At 44.1% G+C, this 18,311-nt stretch overlaps 1 protein-coding gene across 1 annotated transcript; it reads right to left on the bottom strand.

Annotated features, from left to right (window-relative positions):
* Positions 1-12,216: 12,216 nt before the first annotated feature.
* On the bottom strand, positions 12,217-13,012 carry LOC125347912 (dnaJ homolog subfamily C member 24-like). The gene is made up of 2 exons (XM_048340846.1): positions 12,956-13,012; positions 12,217-12,741 (listed from the first exon to the last, which is right to left on the bottom strand). Exon 2 carries the CDS (start codon positions 12,720-12,722, stop codon positions 12,273-12,275), a length of 450 nt encoding a protein of 149 aa, XP_048196803.1. The 5' UTR covers positions 12,723-12,741; positions 12,956-13,012; the 3' UTR covers positions 12,217-12,272.
* Between the last annotated feature and the right edge of the window lie 5,299 nt (positions 13,013-18,311).

Below are 18,311 nucleotides of genomic sequence, written 5' to 3'. Positions count from 1 at the left end.
TCAAGCAGCAATTTGAAGAATTTGTCATCAATATCAGTAAGAATATCTCTAAAGTTTGTTATCTGCTTTCTCACTCTTGCTTACCCCTTTCACCTCTTATTTAAGTTTCATAGTAACTCTTGGAATTTGGTGATATTATTCCAAGTTTGCAGTTATAACCTGATCTCAAAGAGATTTACTTCCATCAAGATTTACAACTTATTAAAATATAAGCAAACAACATTTGTATAAATTTTGAAATATTCGTCCTCACACCTATAATCCTAGCTACTCAGAAGGCTGAGATCTGAGGATCACAATTCAAAACAAACCTGGAGAGGAAAGTCTTGAGACTTTTTTTTGTGGGGCTTAAACTCTGGGCCTGGGCACTGCCCCTGAGCTCTTCAGCTTAAGGCTAGTGCTCGACCTCCAGAACCACAGTGCCACTTCCAGTTTTCTGGTGGTTAGTTGGAGATAAGAGTCTCACGGACTGCCCAGGCTGGCTTTGAACCGTGATCCTCCGATCTCAGCCTCCTGAGTAGCTAGGATTACAGGCATGAGCTACTGGCACCCTGCAGTCTTGAAACTCATCTCTACTAAACTACCAGAAAGACAAGAAAAGAAAAGAAAAGAAAAGAAAAAAAAGAAAGAAAGAAAGAAAGAAAGAGGAGTTGTGGCTCAAAGGGTAGAGTGATAGACTTGAGCAAAAAAAAAGAAACTCAGGGACAGTATTCAAACCCAGTATTTAAGCTCCAGGACAGGTGGGCACACAGGCCCATGCACACACACACACACACACACACAGAGGCACACTCAAAGATATCAGAGCCTGGCACTAGTGGCTAATGTCTATAATGTTAGCGACTCAAGGGGCTGAGAACTGAGGAGCTTGGTTTTTTTTTTTTTTTTTTTTTTTGGCCAGTCCTGGGCCTTGGACTCAGGGCCTGAGCACTGTCCCTGGCTTCTTCCCGCTCAAGGCTAGCACTCTGCTACTTGAGCCACAGCGCCGCTTCTGGCCGTTTTCTGTATATGTGGTGCTGGGGAATCGAACCTAGGGCCTCGTGTATCCGAGGCAGGCACTCTTGCCACTAGGCTATATCCCCAGCCCCGAGGATCTTGGTTTTAAGTCAGTCCAGACAAATAAATCCAAGAGACTCTTTATCTCCAACTAACCAGCAAAGAGCCAGAAGTGGAGATGTGACCAAATGGTAGAATGCCAGCTTTGAGCAAAAGAAAAAAAGGAGAATGCCCAGGTCCTAAGTCCAAGGCCTAGTTTGATATACACACAGAAAGATACCAGGATTAGGAAGTTTACCAGTATCCCCAGCACATGGGAAAGGCTTCAATGAGTCATTTCCCCATACTAGGACTTGAACTCAAGGCCTCAAACTCTTATGTAAACTTTCATTCATTGACAGTATTCTACTGCCTGTGCCAGTCCAGCATTTCTACTGGTTAATTACTTATAGAATCTCCCAGATGTGGGCTGGGACTATGGCCTAGTGGCAAGAGTGCTGGCCTCGGGCTGGGGATATGGCCTAGTGGCGAGAGAGCTTGCCTCGTATACATGAGGCCCTGGGTTCGATTCCCCAGCACCACATACACAGAAAATGGCCAGAAGTGGCGCTGTGGCTCAAGTGGCAGAGTGCTAGCCTTGAGCAAGAAGAAGCCAGGGACAGTGCTCAGGTCCTGAGTCCAAGCCCCAGGACTGGCCAAAAACAAACAAAACAAAAAAAAGAGTGCTGGCCTCATACATGAAGCCCTAGGGTCAGTTCCTCAGCACCATATATATAGGAAAGGCCAGAAGTGGCGCTGCAGCTAAAGTGGCAAAGTGCCAGCCTTACACAAAAAGAAGCAAGGGGCAGTGCTCAGGTCCTGAGTTCAAGGCTAAGGACTGGCAAAAAAAAAAAAAAGAATCTTCCAGATGTTTCTGTCTAGGGGCTAGCTTCAAACTATGATTCTCAGATTTCAGTCTCATAAATAGCTAGAATTACACCCATGAGCTACCAACTCCCAGCTAGGGAGTTTGAAAGTCTTTTATATTTACTTTCATTCAACTTATTAATTTCACAGCTGAAGTTGTGCCTAAGAAAGCTTTTACATAGTTGGTAAGTTATTTCAAACTTCCTTAGTATTTCAACAACTGGCACTCCATCTAAGGTAAGTACGTTCTTTGTTTTCAAAATGGTGTTGAGGGCAGGGGAGGGACTCCGTGGTAGATGGGCAGCCTGCCTCACATTTATGAGGTCCTGGATTTCATTCTCAATGCAGCAAAAAATAGTCTAAGATAAAATAGTGTCAGGTTAGTAACTTTAACTAAAACTTCTTGAAGAGGGAAGCATTTAAGCAATCAGACTGAAGTAGAATGAAAACACCCCACCAGTAGAGTGTTTGAATTCTGAAATATTTAAGCCAAGACAAACAGTGACCTTATACTAATTCCCATCCAATTACTTCCTCATCCTTGTGCGGACATCGAAGGCAGTCAGGAGCCTTAGCTCTGAGCTCCAGGGAGCGAGGAGGACTCGGTCATGCTCCTTAAGGACCAGCTGGCACCCGGCACCCCTAATTTGAGATCTGAGACTTCAGCAATTCCATGTGTGGAAGAGAGACCATAATTAATGAAATTGCCAGGGAGTGGGGGTGGTTTACAAGCCTTCTGACTTCTCTCTGATTCGGTGCCAAAACCAGGTCAAGACAGGTTGTTTTTTTTTAAGGGCGTGGAGGCCCCATCTTCAACATCCAAGAAGGAAGAAGAGCCCTGGCAAATAACAACATTGAGGGCTTCAACTAGGCCAGGAGGTGGTGGGGAGCGGGGCAAAACAACAAAACTCAGGTGTCAGGGCCCCAGGCGTGGCCCAGACCACAGGGAAGCATGGCCAAGGGGTGTTAGCATGAGGTGAGGGGACGAGTTGCTTGGAACAGGGGTGGGTGAGATGGCCAGAGAACAGGAAGACAGAAATATACCAATCAGAATGATGCATAACTTTCCCAGGAGCCTCCAGTGTAGAAAGAGACTATCCTATCCCCTTCCCACTCCACTTAATTTAACAACATCTACTAAGCACTAAGCACTTAGCCCCCAGTGGTTCCATCTCTGTATTCATCCTTCTACAAAGGTTCCATGACGGAAAAGCACCCAGTCCCTATTCCCTCTATCTTCCCTTCACCAGACCCCAACTCCATCATTCCTTATTTTCTACAAGAAAAGGAAACACTGCCTCTCTAGTGTGGCACTGTCTATAGATCAAAAGATATGTCTCCCGGACACTGATGGCTCATGCTTGTAATCCTAGCTACTCAGGAGGCTAAGATCTGAGGAACAAAGTTCAAAGCCAGCCTAGGCAGGAACACCTGTGAGACTCTTATCTCCAGTTAACCAGCAAAAAAGCAGAAGTGGAGATGTGGCTCAAGTGTTAAGAGTGCCAACCTAAACCAAAACAAAACAAAAAACCAAGAGAGAATACAAGGTCCCAAGTCCAAGCCTAAGTACTGTCACCAAAAAAAAAACGAAAAGAAAAGAAAGAAGTATATCTGGCCTGCCCTTCAGTCCTGAGCACGTGGTATCTATTTTAGGGAGGTAGTTCCAAAAGTCATCTCATGGCCAGGGATTAGTAGTGCTCAGCTCTAGTCCCAGAACTCAGAAAGCCAAGGCAGGAGAATTGCAAGTTCAAGACCATACTGGTTAGATGGCAAGATCCTATCCTATCTCAAAGCATAAACAAAAGTCACCTTCTCCTGAATTTCAGAAGTTAGGATCTTGATTTCTTCCTGTCTTCTTTTCTTGTTTCATTCTGACTGGGGAAGGTGCTATAGTTTAGATATGGTTTGTCCCATCAATACCCATGTGGAAGCTTCATTCCCAAGGTAACGGCAGTAAGAAGTGGTAAGGCCTTTAACAGGCATTTGGAGCCGAGTGCCAGTGGCTCACGCCTGCAGGTCCATAATCTTAGCTACTCAGAAGGCTGAAATCTGAAGATCTAGGTTTGAAACCAGCCCCAGACAGGAAAACCACAAGACTCACCTCCAACTAACTAGCAAAAAGCCAGAAGTGGAGTGTGGCTGAAATGGTAGAGCACCAACTTGGAACGAAAAAGCCAAGTGAGAGCACAAGGCCTTGCATGGAGGGAGAAGCATGAGGCCTTCAGCTATCAGTGTCTCATTTTGAGCTTTCCAGCCTGCAGAAACGTGAGTCAAAATAAACGCTTTACTTCCTAAATCATCCAGCCCCAAATCGTCTAGTAGAGCAATAGAAAAGGGACTGAGAACATTAGCTCCTCCCCTAGCACCTTTGAGCCCATCCTTCCCACCTGATGGCCCCTCTTTGCTTCATCTCCCCCCCACCCCCAACACACACACACACACACACACACACACACACACACACACACACACACACACACCCTGGGAGGCACCTTAGCCCTCACCTCAATAACCTTCAGAAACTTCTGCAGGTCCATTCTTCTCCTCTTACTCCATTACTCACCTCACAATCTGGCTGTACCTGCCCCTACCCGAAAGCTACAGAAACTATGCTCATTCTCTACAAGCCTATCTATGTCACAAGCCTCTGCCTGACCCACTATGTAACATAGCAGATCTTTGACTCATCCTCACACTCTGAAATGTTTGTGCCTGGGTGATGGGGCAAGATCGTGTGTGTGTGTGCGTGTGTGTATTCCAGTACTGGGGCTTGAATTCAAGGCCTGTCCTAAGCACTGTCCCATACCTTTTTTCTCAAGGCTAGTGCTCTACCACCAGAGCCACACCTCCACTTCTGGCTTTTTTTTTTGGCCAGTCCTGGGCCTTGGACTCAGGGCCTGAGCACTGTCCCTGGCTTCTTCCCGCTCAAGGCTAGCACTCTGCCACTTGAGCCACAGCGCCGCTTCTGGCCGTTTTCTGTATATGTGGTGCTGGGGAATCGAACCTAGGGCCTCGTGTATCCGAGGCAGGCACTCTTGCCACTAGGCTATATCCCCAGCCCCACTTCTGGCTTTTTAACTGATGTATCAGAAATAGGAGTCTCATGGACTTTCCTGCCCAGGCTGGCTTTGAACCTGGATCCTCAGATCTTAGCCTCCTGAGTAGGTTATAAGTGTGAGCCACCAGCAACCAGCTAGTGTCCTTTCTTTATTGATTCTAGACCCCAGGAAAAAAGACAGAACTAATTCATCTTCGAAAAGAAAGCTAACACCTAGACACTGGATATTCATGAAAGTGAAGATCCTTCTAGAATTTTCTGCTGCCTGGAAGATAAATCCTTTTTCTTGTTGGCTTGTTACTCAAGGATCATAGTCCCCAGTCTGTACTCAAAGCTCATCTTTCATTATGTGTATATTTATCTCTGAATTCATATCTGTTCAGGGGGGTGGGTATGTGCGCGCATACCAGTACTGGGGTTTGAGCTCAAGGCTTCCTGCTCTTGCTTAGCTTTTTCACTCAGGGCTGGTGCTCTACTACTTGAACCACACCTCCACTTCTGGCTTTTTGGTGATTAATTGGAGATAAGAATCTCCCAGACTTTACTGGGCTCAAACCTAGATCCTCAGATCTCAGCCTCCTGAGAAGCTAGCATTTCAAGAGTGAGCCACATAACACCTGGCAACAAATGCCTTGTTTGACCACAAATCCCATGCAGAAGAAGCCAGAGCCTGGCTTCAAACCTTTCTGCCCACTGGGTATTTGGTGAATTGATGGTGTGGGTAGGTAGTTATTCACACTGATGAATTATAAGCTAGTGGCCAGATGCTGGTGGTTCACATCTATAATCCTAACTACTCGGGAACCCGAGATATGAGAATCATCATTTGGAACCAGCTGGGGTAGAAAAGACTGTGTGACTCTTGTCTCCAATTAACCAGCAAAAAGCTGAAAGTGGAGATGTGGCTCAAATGGTAGAGCGCCAGCCTTGAAAACAAAACAAGCATGAGAGCATGAGGCCCTAAGTTCAAACCTGAGTACCAGCACAAAGTAATAATAAAGATGGAGGAGGAGAAGGCAGGGCAGAAGGAAGAAGAGGAAGAGGAGAAAGAGGAGGAGGAGGAGGAGGAGGAGGAGGAGGAGGAGGAGGAGGAGGAGGAGGAGGAGGAGGAGGAGGAGGAGGAGGAGGAGGAAGAGGAAGAGGAGGAGGAGGAGGAGGAGGAGGAACAACAGCTGATTACACTGGGCTCCATGAGAATCCCACAGCTTTCAGAACCAGAGTATTAGCACCTGCCCGATGCAGTCCTAGAAACTTCTAGGACATGGTTGTCAAGTACTCTCTGACAGGAATAACAGAATTAAACTTGCTCAGTCCTTTAGAGGAAAAAGCAAGTTCCCTGATATCCTGGAGGCTTCTGCTTTCTTTTCATTGGCAAACAAGTGGCCTGGTCTTTGTAAAATGAAATCTGCACTCGGGAGATCTTTCCAGTTGTCTTTGTGACACATCCATTGTGCCCTGGGGACGCCACCAAGGAATCCTGTTGGAAAGTGAGGCCTTTTCTCTCCTCAGGAGCATGGATGATCTTATCTGTAAGGAAAATGACACCTTTCTCTATTCTTAATCACCACTAACCACTTGTAAACACCACTGTCCCTGCACGGCAAATAAAGTGAATCTTGAATAAGCAGGAAATTAAATTTGTCTTCAGGGGACATGGAGTTACTGGTCCCAGGTCATCCAGTGAGAACATCAAATGGCAGTTGGAGCCCTGAATGCAAATTTTACAGCCATGCCCCTTCTCCCCCAAAAAAGAGGATGCATGGAGCGGTGGAGGGGAGGGAAAGGAAGCCACACAGAAGCACGGCCTTGTTGTTCTTATTTCCTCCCTGACTGAAACAGGAGGCTTGTTTTGCAGTGGAGACTTTCAGCACTTGAGAAATTTACTACTTAGGGAAATGCCACTATCCCTAGTACTTAACATGCTTAGTATGTTATTTCCAGCTTAATGTGTTTGGTGTGTGTGTGTGTGTGTGTGTGTGTGTGTGCTGGTACTGAGGTTTGAACTCGGGCTCATACTCTTGTTAGGCCTTTTTCCATTCAAGGCTGGTGCTCTACCACTTGAGCTACAGCTCTACTTCTGCTTTTGGCTGACAAATTGGAGATAAGAATCTCACCGATTTGTTTGCCTGAGCTGACTTGGAGTTGTAGCAAGGATTTACAGGTGTGAGCCACCAGCACCCAGTAGTATTCACTGGTTCTGGATTCAAGGATTCAATCTCCTGCACAAACACTCAGAAAGAAAATTATACCAGTGGCTGGGCATTGGTGGTTCACACCTGCTCAGGAGGCTGAGATCCGAGGATTGAGGTTCAAAGCCAGCCCAGGCAGGAAAGTCTGTGAGACTCTGATCTCCAATGAGCCACCAGAAAACCAGAAGTGGAGATGTGGTTCAAGTGGCAGAGAACTAGCCTTGAGCTGAAGAGCTCAGGGACAGCACCCAGGCCCAGAGTTCAAGCCCCATAACCCCCAAAAAAAATTTTTTTTAAAAATTACATCATTGCCAAGCATGTCAGGCTTTTCTTATCATTAATCCTTAAATTGAGGTTAAAAAAAGCTATTTACATGGTATTTACATTATATTTGGTATCAGCAGCTAGCTAGAAATTAAAGTCACAGGAGGAGATGTGCAGTTTCTATGCAAAATCAGTACAACTTCATAGAAAGGAACATCCATGGAGCTTAGTGTCCATGAGGAAAAGATTTCATAAAGACAAGGTAAAGTTGAGCACTGGTGGCTCACATCTGTAATTCTAACTCTCAGAAGTCTGAGATCTGGGGATGACAGCTCAAAGCCAGCTCAGGATAGTCTGTGAGATTCCTAATTACAATTAACCAGCAAAAAGCCAGAAGTGAAGGCATGGCCCAAAGCCAAGTGAGGCCCTGAGTTCAAGACTTAGGATACACACACACACACACACACACACACACACACACACACACACACACACACACCCCAAAGGGTGGGGAGAGGGGCAAAGAAGAAAAAATGCACCAGTAGAAAACTAGAAGGAAAAAGTAAAAAAGAGCTGGGCAGTGGTGGTTCACACTTGTAATTCTAGCTACTCAGGAAGCTAAGATCTGAGGATCATGGCTCAAAGCCAGAATGGCAGAAAAGTCTATGAGACTCTTATCTCCAATTAACTACAAAAAGAAAGGAAGAAAGAAAGAAAGAGAGAGAGAGAAAGAAAGAGAAAGAAAGAAAGATCGAAAGAAAGAAAGATCGAAAGAAAGAAAGGAAGGAAGGAAGGAAGAAAGAAAGAAAGAGAAAGAGAAAGAAAGAAAGAAAGAGAGAGAGAAGAAAGAAAGAAAGAAAGAAAGAAAGAAAGAAAGAAAGAAAGAAAGAAAAAAAAAAGAAAGAAAGAAAGAAAGGAAGGAAGGAAGGAAGGAAGAAAGAAAGAAAGAAAGAAAGAAAGAGAAAGAAAGAAGAAAGAAAGAAAGAAAGAAAGAAAGAAAGAAAGAAAGAAAGAAAGAAAGAAGAAAGAAAGGAAGAAAGAAAGAAGCCAGAAATGGCACTGTGGCTCAAAGGGGTACAGTACTTGCCTAGAGCACAAAGCTCAGGGACAATGCAGAGGCATTGAGTTCAAGTTCCAGAACCAGCAAATAAATAAACGAGTAACTCAAAGCTGGGCATTGGTGGCTCAGGCCTGTAATCCTAGATACTCAGGAGATAGAGATGTGAAGAGCATGGTTCAAATCCATCCTAGACAAGAAAATCTATGACTCATCTTCAAATAACCACAAAAAGCTGGAATTGGAGCTGTGGCTCAAGTGATAGAGCACTAACCTTGAGCTCAAAAGCTCAGGGAAAGTGGCCATGCCTAGTGTTCAAGCCTCAGGGCCAGCAAAAAAAAAAAAGAAAGAAAAAGAAGAAGAAGATGGCTGGGGATATGGCCTAGTGGCAAAGAGTGCTTGCCTCATATACATGAAGCCCTGGGTTCAATTCCCCAGCACCACATATCTAGGAATTGGCAGGAGTGGCGCTGTGGCTCAAGTGGCAGAGTGCTAGCCTTGAGCAAAAAAAAAAAACAAAGAAGCCAGGGACAGTGCTCAGGCCTTGAGTCCAAGCCCCTGGACTGGCAAAAAAAAAAAAAAAAAGAAAAGAAAAAAGAGTAACTCAGCTTGTACTATATCTAATCATAAAGGTGGCAAGAAGACCCTGAAACAGCCCAAGAAGCAGGCCAAGGAGATGGATGAAGAAGAAAAGGCCTTCAAGCAGACACAGAAAGAAGAGCAGAAGAAATCTGAGGGACTGAAGGCAAAGACATAGGGGAAGGATCCTGATGGGAAACTGCTTTGTTCTCATAACTCAGTGTTGCTCCCGTGGCCAACTGGCCACCCGCCCCAGGGGCCCTCCTGAAAACCTCCTCCCCAGAGCCTTAGCCGTGTCCTGTTCTTCTCAGCAACACATCATCTGCCCCCTATAGGGCTGGGAATGTGGCCTAGTGGTAAAGTGCTCACCTCATTTACATGAAGCCCTGGGTTCGATTCCTCAGCACCACATATATAGAAAAAGCCAGAAGGGGCACTGGGGCTCAAGTGGCAAAGTGCTAGCCCTGAGCAAAAAGAAGCCAGGGACAGTGCCCAGGCCCTGAGTTCAAGGCCCAGGACTGGCCAAAAAAAAAAAAAAAAAAAAAACAGAAAGCAAAACAAAAAAAACCCTCACCCCCAACCCTAGCTGCCACAGCTGCAAGGACAACTACAAAGACATTACAAATTTAAACACACACACACACACACACACACACACACACCACACACACACAAAACAAAAAACACCTCTGATACTCAACTGAATTTAAGCCCTAAAACCCTCATGCCCCTCACTTCCTGTTTCTCCATCCCTGCCGGGTGCGACAATGGAGTCCCTGCGCAACAATGATTCAGGCACTGCCTGGTCTGTTGAGGTCTCTGTCTACTTCCTTCCTTTCATCCACTTGATCTTTCCTGTCAGGTCTGCTAGACACAACATTTTGGCAACAAGTAAATTGTTCCTTGTCCCTGAGATGATGGCGACCCCCGATTTCATTCCCATTAAACATCTGAATCTCCTGCCATAGCATCTTTGCCATCTCTAAGCAGAAGGAAGTTTTGTCTAGAGTCCACATACATGAAGAACAATGTTTTGTTTTGTTTTAATCTTATGGTGGCCCATGGTCTCTGGTTTAGCAGCCATTGTGTCAACTTCCTAGCTCCACTGTGAATTTAAAGTAAACCCAGCTGGGCACTGGTGGCTCACACCTGTAATACTAGCTACTCAACCAGAGGATGACAACTCAAAGCCATCCTGGGCAGGGAAGTCCATGAGACTCTTCATTGAATCATAGAAAAACCGGAAGTGATGCTGTGGGTCAAAGTGGTAGAGTGCTAGTCTTGAACAAAAAAAAAGCTCAAAGACAGCACCCAGGCCCTGAAATCAAGCCCCACAACCAACAACAACAAAAAATAGTAATAATAAATAAGTACATGCATATGCAGATAAAGTAAACCCAGCCTAGATTCCTGCCAGTCTATTCTTTGTTCTGCTCTTAAATTCTATATCACCTTGAAATTAAACCAACTCATTTAAAAGGGAAATTTTTTTCTTTTACAAAGCTTTATTTTCTCATATGAGGGGATAAAAAAGTTTTTCCCAAAAGTAACTCTAAAGTCCTCAGGCTGACAGTTGACTTTACTATTACAATGACTACATTTTAGTGAGCATGTTGTCTTTACTTCATAGTTCTATAGAAAATATTATCCCCTTTTGTCTCACTTTTATAGAGAGGAATTTGAGAACTATTTGATATAATAAAATTCAAATTTCATTAACTATATTCAAGTACTTTTGATACCATATTCAAACACTTTAAAGCACAATAACTCTTACTTGAGGGTAGTAAAACACATATATTCATACAATTTTATAAAGAAAGGAAAAACATAATATTATAATACCACCTTTATTAACTGTTTTCAAATATATTTTGATTTTACAGATCTGGCCCCTAAGTGATTTTGGATTTCTACGTCACAGCCCAAATAGTGATAGATTTTCTGATGATTAACAAACATTTATTCTTTTGACTTGATTATTGTCTCCTGTCCAAGTGAGTTTATACTACAGCTGAAACCATGTGCTTGCCAATAAACTATCTGCAGTTCAGTATTAATTATTTTAATTGCTTAATGCAAAGAAGAGCCACACTTTATTCATGCTATATTAGCTAACATTTGGATACAAATGTAACCCAAGCCAGGCAGTGTGGAATACCCATAATCCTAGCACTGGGAGGCTGAGGCAGGAAAAGTCTTGAATGTAAGGCCAGCCTAAGGTATATATAGTGAGACCAAATCTCAAAAAAAGTAAAAGAAACTAATTTAAAATAAGTATTCCATCTATATTTTATGATATAAATACAAATAATGGGAGGGGAGCTAGATGATTACATTTTTTAAATTTTGGTTGTATAAGTACAATGAAAGTAATCTCTTGTCTACTAAAGTTATATAAAAATCTTTCACTGATCCCATAAAGGATCTTCAAAGTTCTTTAAATTCTGACTTACACTGTACAGAGACCATTAAATACATATAAAATAATTCTTTAAGGGTATAACATCCACAATATGTTTCAGTCTGTGATTAAAGAAGTCCAAATCATTGTATCAGTAATGAGTGGTTCATTCATACATACAATTGATTCTGTATCTCAAAACTCTGACACAAAAAGGATAGAGATGCCCAATGTCAAATAATTATTTTAAACCTTCCTTTTCCTGTTATATATAAAGTTTATAATAGCTGTGATCCCAAGCTTCTGACTCCAAAGTTTACCTGTCTTTCTACAGATGCCAATTACCTGCTTCACTTTTAATTTCACATATATCTATATGTAGCCTTTTATTATGAGACAACTGGACTCATATTGATCACAAAGATTCTCACTTAATTCTGATGACCTTAGGTCTACAGCAGCATAACCTTGGCAGCTAAAAACCATCATGTTAGATCTGAAAAAGTTACCACAAAGAAGCATTTTGTCAAGAGACATACCTCTGTTAAGGAAAATAATTACTTTCTGTATCAAGAAATAAAAGTCTCCATCTGGGGACTGATCTGAATATAATTTATAATCCAAGTCCATCTTGTGGCAAACTGTAAATCTATATTACAAGTAAATATAAGCCATTTTCTATATTAGTTTGAGGTGGCCTTTGCTTGATCTTGTATTTTCTTGGTTGACTGAAATAAGAATTCATTTTCTTGAAGTTTGAGAGGCTTCTTCTTATCATGTCTGAATATTCTGTTAAAGGAGTCCGAGCAGTGAACAAGTTTAGCTGTAGTTAAGGAGTTCTATAATTAGTGAACATGTATCACAAGAGATCAGGCTAACTTCTTCTGCTTCATCTTTGGAGATGGTATATTTTCCACCACACCGGCAATTCAGCAAAAAAGAATGATCATCTTCATTCCAAGACATTTCTTCAAGATACACTTGAGCATCTACTGGTCCCATATTTTGTAGCTCATTATCATGCCACTGCAGGTCATACTCTTTTTTAGTCTCTTCATTCCCTAGAATTTTCCATACCTGATCAATTTCAATGAACTTCTGTATATATTCTTCCACCATTCCTGCTGGCACATCTGTACTTTGTTTATCTGGATGACACATTAATACGAGTTTTTGATATTTTTGTTTTAGGTCAGCCACATCTGCATACAGGTCTGCACCCAAAATCCTGTACCAATCCTTTTTTGGTGCCGGCTTAAATGCCATCATTCTTTGAACAAGAAGTAGCCTTTCCAGGACTGGGGATATGGCCTAGTGGCAAGAGTGCTTGCCTCACATACATGAAGCCCTGGGTTCGATTCCCCAGCACCACATATATAGAAAATGGCCAGAAGTGGCGCTGTGGCTCAAGTGGTAGAGTGCTAGCCTTGAGCAAAAAGAAGCCAGGGACAGTGCTCAGACCCTAAGGCCCAGGACTGGCAAACAAACAAACAAGAAGTAGCCTTTCCAGATCAGCAAACTTCACATCACCAGGGAGACAGACCGGTGTCTGTCTGCCGCCCACCAAAACTCAGAACCTGGGAAATTTTTTTAAAAGATGGAGGGGGGACTAACTTTTCCTGGTCCTCCCTGGAAGAATGGAAGTTGCTTCCGAGAGCAGGATCCCCGTACTGGGTTCATCCAACCCCTCCCCACTCTTCTTCAGATCCTGTGGGGCTGCCTCTGACTTCCCATCCAGTAGCTGGGAGATAGATCCTTTTCTTCCCCTGAACTTTTTAGAGGATGGCCCAGAACTGCACTTGACAAGTTTCCAAAATCAACCAGATCACCCAGTAGGTTTTATGTAATGCTTCCCCACATTGTGCTAATATTCATCCTTCATTAAACCTGAACACAAACCAGATTACAAATTCATGCTTGTCATCCTAGCTACTCAGGAGGCTCAGATCTGAAGATCACACTTGGAACCCAGCCCAAGCAGGAAAGTCAGTGAAACTCTTTTCTCCAACTAACCAGCAAAAAAAAATATCAGGAAATGGAGGCATGGCTCACACGGTAGAGTGCTAGTCTGAGCAGAAAACCAAGTGAGAGCATGAGGCTCTGAGTTCAAGCCCCAGTACCAGCACCAAAACAAAACAAAACAAAAAAATCACTCCGAACCCCTCCTTTCCCCCCACCCCAAGGTTGTCTTCACCCTCTCGGCAAAAGAAAATTTCCTGGCCACCTTCTCTGAAGCCCATACTCCCCCAAACACCCTAGCTAATACTCTTGACATTTCTGGTACCACAAGTGACATTTCAATTCGTAATGGACCCTCTAATGATGCCAGACCTATAAGATTTCAACAGATCTGAGTCTATTCCTCTCCCCTAGGGCTTGTTCTATGTTTAGTTATCTTTGTAAACACTCACAAGGTCTCTACAACTGCCTGTGGTGTGTTCCTTCCAGTGACCTGCCATACAGGTTTACAGCCTGGGAACCGGAAGTGATGTACCAAGTTGTGGTTGTGGACTGCTGCTTGGTGAAGTGCATTCTGGGAGGTGTTAGCCTGATGAGGAAACTGCCTCAGGAGGCATCCTGGTTGGTAAGCCATTTGTTTATGACGGCCTAAGAGCAGAGCTTGGGGCTGTCCTGGCTGAGCCATGCAAGAGCTGTGTGGCCTTCGGCAAGCTCCTTCTTCTTTCTGAGCCTCCTTTCCTTGTGGGGAAGCAGGATTCAGGCAACTCTTCAGTGGGTTCCTGGGAGGGTTAATGATCTCAGCAGGAGACGGGCATGGTAAGTACTCACTCAATCAAGGAGTCTTCTTCTCTCAGGAAGGGTCCCTGGCCCCTTTCACCCTTTCTCCACTGTCTGTGGTTTTTCTTTGGAAACTGCGAGTGTCCTACTGGTTCTGGGGACTCTTTGGAGTGTGTCCCAAGAGAAATTTGCCTTGAACTTCAAGTCCACTCAACAGAAGAGAGGCCGCCACTGCCAGGCACTTTAGGAACTGAGCTTGTGTAGCCTGGAGTCGAAAGATTTGCAGACCCTGTTTGCCTGGCTTGCTCCTTTCCCCAGATTGGCTGACAAAAGGCCCTTTTGATGCAGGCAGCTGATAACCAGCTCCCTCTCACCTTGAAGCAACATTCCATTTTCCATTTGGTCAGTCGCTGACATAAATGGTAAGAGCAGGCCCCCCTTATCTGCTATTCGGACAGCTGCCATAAATCGTAGCCCACCATAATGGAATACTCGGCTAACTTGGCTTGCACATCTCACACCTGCCAGTCCCCTAACCAATAAATACTGCCTTACCCAAAGACGGGCTGCTACTTTCTATCCTGAGAGAGTTAGCCTGTCAACTTGGCTGACAATAAACCCCTTTTCACTGTACGTGACTGTGTGGTTTTCTGGGATGGTGCTCAAATCCAGGAGTCTTACACTAGATCCAGCCATTCGTTTCCATATGTCAGAGACATGTTGCCAGGCACTGGTGGCTCACACCTGTAATTCTAGCTACTCAGGAGGCTGAGATCTGAGGATCATTGTCCAAAGCCAGTTCAAGGAGAAAAGTTTATGAGACTTTAATCTCCAATGAACCAGCAAAAAAACTGGAAGTGGAGCTGTGGCTCAAGTAGTAGAGCATCAGACTTGAGAAGAAAAGGCTAAGCCAGAACTTCGAAACCTGGGTTCAAGCCCAGTATCTAAAAAACAAACAAACAAACAAAACTCTAGCAGTTTTACCTTCCTAAGGTCTGCGCTCCTACTCTCATAAGCTACCCACCAGCAGTGAGAAACATTTATAAACCTATAACCTCTGCATAATGGAAACAAAATGATTCCTGAGCCAGGAGCCAGTGGCTCACGCCTGTAATCCTAGCTGATCAAGAGGATGAGACCTGAGAATCATGGTTTAAAGCCAGCCCAGGCAGGAAAGTCCATGAGACTCTTATCTCCAATTAACTGCCAAAAAAAAAAGCCAAAAGTGGAGCTGTGGTTCAAGTGGTACAGTGCTATCCTTGAGTGAAAAAGCTCAAGGACAGTGCCCCAGGCTCTGAGTTCAAGCCCAGGATTAGCACAGAAGAAAATAAAAAACTCCACTTCTGCTTTTCTGGTGGTTAATTGAACATAACAATCTCACAGGCTTTCCTGCCCCAGTTGGCTTCAAAACATGATCCTCAAATCTCAGCCTTCTGAGGAGCTAGGGTTACATGTGTGAGCCATCGGCACCTGCCATCTTCTTCCTCTTAGGGTGTGGCACTCAAAAAGCCAGGCATGGTGGCACTTTGAAAACTGGAAGCTGCCAAGAATGTCCTCAAGGATGTCTTGGTTGTTTTGTGTTTTAGTGGGAGCCTCACATTTGCTATCCAGGTCCTATCACTTGAGCCACTCCACCAATCCATTTTTTATAGGTTATTTTTGAGATGGTGCTATGGCTCAAAGTGGTAGAAGCACTAGCCTTGAACTAGTGCCCAGGCCCTGAGTTCAAGCCCCAGGACTGGCACAAAAAGCAAGAAAAGGACGAAAGAGAATGAAAGAAGAAAAGGAAGAAAGAAAGAAAAAGAAAGGAAAGAAAGAGAGGGAGGGAGGGAGGGAGGGAAGGAAGGAAGGAAGGAAGGAAGGAAGGAAGGAAGGAAGGAAGGAAGGAAGGAAGGAAGGAAGGAAGGAAGGAAGGAAGGATAGCGTTTTCCCATGTGGCCAGGCCTAGACCTCAGTTCTCCTGTGGTATGTTTCCCTGCTGTCATGGCTGAGGTGACAGGCATGTACACAGTGACTGGCTTCTTCCACTGAGATGGAGTCTCATGAATCTTTCTGCCCAGGCGATCCTGGAACTGAAGTCCTGCTGATCTCAGTCTCCTGAGTGGCTAGGATTACAGACATGAGCCACTGCACCTGTTTTGATGTTCGTTTTTAAGCCAGCATCTCACTAGATAGCCCAAGCTGGCCTAGAACTTGAAATCCTCCTGCCTAAGCCTCTCAAGAGCTGGGAGTGTAGGTGTGCACGTCAAATCTGGTGAGCATATCTTCAGTTCTCAAGTGCATGAAAATAGCAAGATGGGTCTTGCTGTGTGAGGATCATTGAGCAGGCCAGGACTCCTGCATCCTTGTTGTCTCATGTTGTCAACTGTTTTCCTCCTTGTTTTTAAGACCCATCCTCTACTGGAGATCTAATTCAAGCAGTATTAATTAAGCATTAGTTAATTAAGTTCTGTCTTAATGGACTTGCAAATGTTTGCACTCACATTGGTACAGCGCTCAGGAAGCAAGCTCATCCTCCACAGCAGGGTTCTCTGAATCTTTCTCGCTAATGTGGCTTATCACCCCCTTCGTCCTGACTAGTCTTGCAAATATGTAAACATCAGTCAGGTGTGATGGTGCATGCCTATAATCCCAGAAGTTGGGAGGAAAAGCAGGAATACCAACTTTTAGGCTAGCCTGGGCTACATGGGAAAGCTTGTCTCAGCAAAACAAAACAAATCAAATGGACAAAATGTGCACCAAAAGAAAGAAGAGTTTCAAAGGAAGTTCCAAGTAGATTAATTTAAGATTTGTATTCAGTGGTTCTAGAAAATCTGTACTTCTACTGACTGCTAGCACTGGTGTCTCTGTTATGCTCTGAGCCGTCTGCTCAATTTTCTAACCACACAATTTTCTGGATGAATAATTTTCTAATGAATAATCCAGCAAATATTGCTTACATGTAATCTGGGAATTCCCACAGTTCACATTTCCAAGGCCTGCAGAGTCCATATGAGAAGAACACATTTTATGATCACATGCAAAACAAGAGAGAGCACACTACATGTTCATACTTTGCTTCCAATGCAATTGCTTCTTCAAAATTGTCTCCTGTATTTTCATGATCTTGCAAGAGCTAGTAAAGAAAACAGCCCACATATTTTCTAATGCTGATAACCTAAGATCACAAACCAGTAAGTTGTAAGAAATAAGGTTTAGGCCAGGCATCAATGGCTCATGCCTATAATCCTAGCTACTCAAGAGGCTGAGATCTGAGAACCAAGGTTCAAAGCCAACCTGGGAAGGAAAGTCCATGAGATTCTTATTTCCAAGTAACCACCAAAAAGCCAGAAATGGTAGTATGGCTCAAAGTGGTAGAAGCACTGCCCTTGAGCTAGTGCCCAGGCCCTGAGTTCAAGCCCCAGGACTGGCATAAAAAGCAAAAAAAAAAAAAAAAAAAGGGAAGAAAAGGAAGAAAGAGAAGGAAATGAGAAAGAGAGAAAGAAAGAAAGAAAAAGAAAGGAAAGAAAGAGAGGAAGACAGGGAGGGAAGGAGGTAGGAAGGGAGGGAGGGAAGGAGGTAGGAAGTGAGGAAGGGAGGGAAGGAAGGGAGGAAGGAGGGAAGGAAGGAAGGAAGGAAGGAAGGAAGGAAGGAAGGAAGGAAGGTTGTTTTAGCTGGGGCACTGGTGGCTCACATCTGTAATCCCAGCTACTCAGGAGGCTGAGATCTAAGGATCATAGTTTTTGTTTTGTTTTATTTTGTTGTTGCAAGTCCTGGGACTTGGACTCAGGGCCTGAGCACTGTCCCTGGCTTCTTTTTGCTCTATGCTAGCACTCTACCTCTTGAGCCACAGCGGCCGTTTTCTATATATGTGGTGCTGGGGAATTGAACCCAGGGCCTCATGTATACAGGGCAAGCACTCTTGCCACTAGGCCATATCCCCAGCCCCTAAGGATCATAGTTTGAAGCCAGCCTAGGAAAATAAATCTGAGAGAGTTTTATCTCCAATTAACCAGCAAAAATCAGAAGTGGAGGTGTGGCTCAAGTAATAGAGCATCAGCCTTGAGTAGAAAAGCCAAGCAAGAATGTGAGGCCCTGAGTTCAAGCCTAATACTGGCACACACATATACGTACACATACACA

The sequence above is a fragment of the Perognathus longimembris genome, chromosome 3, assembly GCF_023159225.1.
Source record: "Perognathus longimembris pacificus isolate PPM17 chromosome 3, ASM2315922v1, whole genome shotgun sequence".
In the NCBI taxonomy this organism is placed as follows: domain Eukaryota; kingdom Metazoa; phylum Chordata; class Mammalia; order Rodentia; family Heteromyidae; genus Perognathus; species Perognathus longimembris.
The sequence above is the reverse complement of the archived record's forward strand: the minus strand, read 5'-3'. Positions and strand labels throughout refer to the sequence as shown.

Bases quoted from the DNA above. Each gene is read 5' to 3' on its own strand.
- LOC125347912 (XM_048340846.1), bottom strand. From the start codon at position 12,722: ATGATGGCATTTAAGCCGGCACCAAAAAAGGATTGGTACAGGATTTTG.